Raw genomic sequence first — 2,124 nt, 5'->3', positions numbered from 1 at the left:
ACACGAAAGAGATCCTAATAAAAACAGACAGTTAATGTTAGAAGAGAAGTGAACGAAATGGCAAATACTCTATCCATGGCAGGAGTTAACCATTCAATCATTTACAAAACCACACCCATCTCTTCTTCTTCTTCTTCTCCTTCATCTCAAGCTTCACCTCTTGGATGGACAAACAAGTTTCAATTCAACAAAAATCAATGGATGGGTTCATCAAAATTCCCCTCCTTAAGAAGAACTAGTACCACCACCACCACATTAGTTCATGCTGGTTCTTCTAAGGCAGATGATTCTGCCCCTTCTGGGATGTCTCTTGAGGACGCTTTAAAACTTTTGGGTGTATCCGAAGGTGCTTCATTTGATGAAATACTTCGTGCTAAGAATTCAATTCTATCCACTTGTAAAGATGACCAAGACGCTATCGCCCAGGTTTGCTTTTCTTTACCCTACCCTAGCTAGATTCATACCCACCCATCATTAATGTTTCTTTCTTAATTGTGATTTAGAATTCAATTTCAGTACTTCTTATGTGTCCAATTGGATTTGAAATTCAATAATTGGCATGTATCTTGAGTGGTCATTTTCGATGAATTAGTTTGTGTATACGCCATTAACTTTGAAATCGTCAAATTTGGAGTCCATTTCTCTGGTTGGATGGTGCAGATTTTATCATCTGATATGGACTTCAATTTCTGATAAAGAAATATACAATTTGATTGAGTTTCAGGTAGAGGCTGCATATGATATGTTGCTTATGCAGAGCCTAACGCAGCGTAGAGCTGGGAAAGTTTTAAGTAATAGCATTCGCTATGCTGATGCAAAGCCTGTTAAAGCTGTATCAAGGAATAGTTCAATTCCCCAGTGGTTGCAGTCTAGGGTAAAAAATTCGCCTGTTTCGGTTGAAACACCAACTATGAATGACTTGGGGGTTCAAGCTGGAGTGTATGGAACTCTAATGGCCTTACAGTATTACAATGGAATCTCAACATCTAACGCACCAGGGTCTACTGCGGCTGATGTTCCTGGGCTAATTTTAGCTGGCAGCTTTGGAGCTTCATTATATTTCTTGACAAAGAAGAACTCTAAGCTTGGTAAGAACTAAGAACTGAGAAGGATCTTTTAGTTTTTTATAGCTTATGCACATACCATTGCCAAGAAGTCTTAGCTCTGTGTGCTTAAAGTTGGCCATGCTTAGATGTAATGATTTATGGTTAGCTGATTTAAAGTTCACCACTACTTCATAGTTCACTTGTTCGGGCTTTGGAGCTTCATTATATTTTCTTGATAAAGGAGAACTCTAAGCTTGGTGAGAACTGAGAAGGGATTCTTTTAGTGTTTCATTGCTTATGCACATATGGTTACTAAGAAGTCTTAGCTCTGTGTATCACAATCCAAAACCTTAAAGTTGGCCATGCTTAGATGTAAGATTAGAAGAATGATTTATGGTTTGTTCATTTAAAGTTCTCCACTACTACACAGGTCACTTGTTCAGTTCTTAAAATTATGTATAGTTGCATTACTGTTTACTTGAAGACATTCTACAGTTTGAATAAAGGGGTAACCTACTCCTAGCCACAAACTTGTTGGTATTTTATGCTGAATAAAGAGAGAGTCCTGCAGGAGAGCTCATTTAGGTGGTTGTCAATCATGTGTAATTTCATTCACCGTGATCCCGATTACCGAAACTCTTAAGTATTTTCTCATCAGCAAAATATCTGATTCATAATGCTCACAACTGAACTTTTGTAGTTGTCAGTTATAAGTAACTGATCAGTGGCTGGCCATGTTCTTTTTACAGGAAAGGCAACGCTAATCACCATCGGGGGACTTGTTGTGGGTGCAGTTGCTGGATCGGCAATTGAAAACTTTTTGCAAGTGGACATAATACCTTTTATCGGCATACGTTCTCCTGCTGTAATTGTAAGCGAAATCATAGTGTTCTCTCAATTTCTAGTTTCCCTTTATTTAAGTTAGGTTCAGATGAACACCTATCATAATAACATCAATTCTGAAGCTGTAATTATTACTGTAACTGCTTGTTGGTGTATTCTTTTTTTAGTCATCAAGTGTATATGAAAGAAATGTATTAACCTAAAGATTTAGCTTCAAAGATGACAAATGCATACT

At 37.5% G+C, this 2,124-nt stretch overlaps 1 protein-coding gene across 1 annotated transcript; it reads left to right on the top strand.

Moving 5' to 3' along the window:
- Positions 1-2,124, top strand: LOC113346742 (protein CHAPERONE-LIKE PROTEIN OF POR1, chloroplastic-like). The gene is made up of 3 exons (XM_026590243.1): positions 1-426; positions 725-1,088; positions 1,796-2,124. Exons 1-3 carry the CDS (start codon positions 58-60, stop codon positions 1,969-1,971), a joined length of 909 nt encoding a protein of 302 aa, XP_026446028.1. The 5' UTR covers positions 1-57; the 3' UTR covers positions 1,972-2,124.

The sequence above is a fragment of the Papaver somniferum genome, chromosome 2 (genome assembly GCF_003573695.1).
Source record: "Papaver somniferum cultivar HN1 chromosome 2, ASM357369v1, whole genome shotgun sequence".
In the NCBI taxonomy this organism is placed as follows: domain Eukaryota; kingdom Viridiplantae; phylum Streptophyta; class Magnoliopsida; order Ranunculales; family Papaveraceae; genus Papaver; species Papaver somniferum.
The sequence above is the reverse complement of the archived record's forward strand: the minus strand, read 5'-3'. Positions and strand labels throughout refer to the sequence as shown.

Excerpts from the sequence above, each read along its gene's own strand:
- LOC113346742 (XM_026590243.1), top strand. The coding sequence starts at position 58 with ATGGCAAATACTCTATCCATGGCAGGAGTTAACCATTCAATCATTTAC. Across the intron at positions 427-724 it reads ACCAAGACGCTATCGCCCAG|GTAGAGGCTGCATATGATAT; the intron begins GTTTGCTTTTCT and ends ATTGAGTTTCAG. Across the intron at positions 1,089-1,795 it reads AAAGAAGAACTCTAAGCTTG|GAAAGGCAACGCTAATCACC; the intron begins GTAAGAACTAAG and ends TTCTTTTTACAG.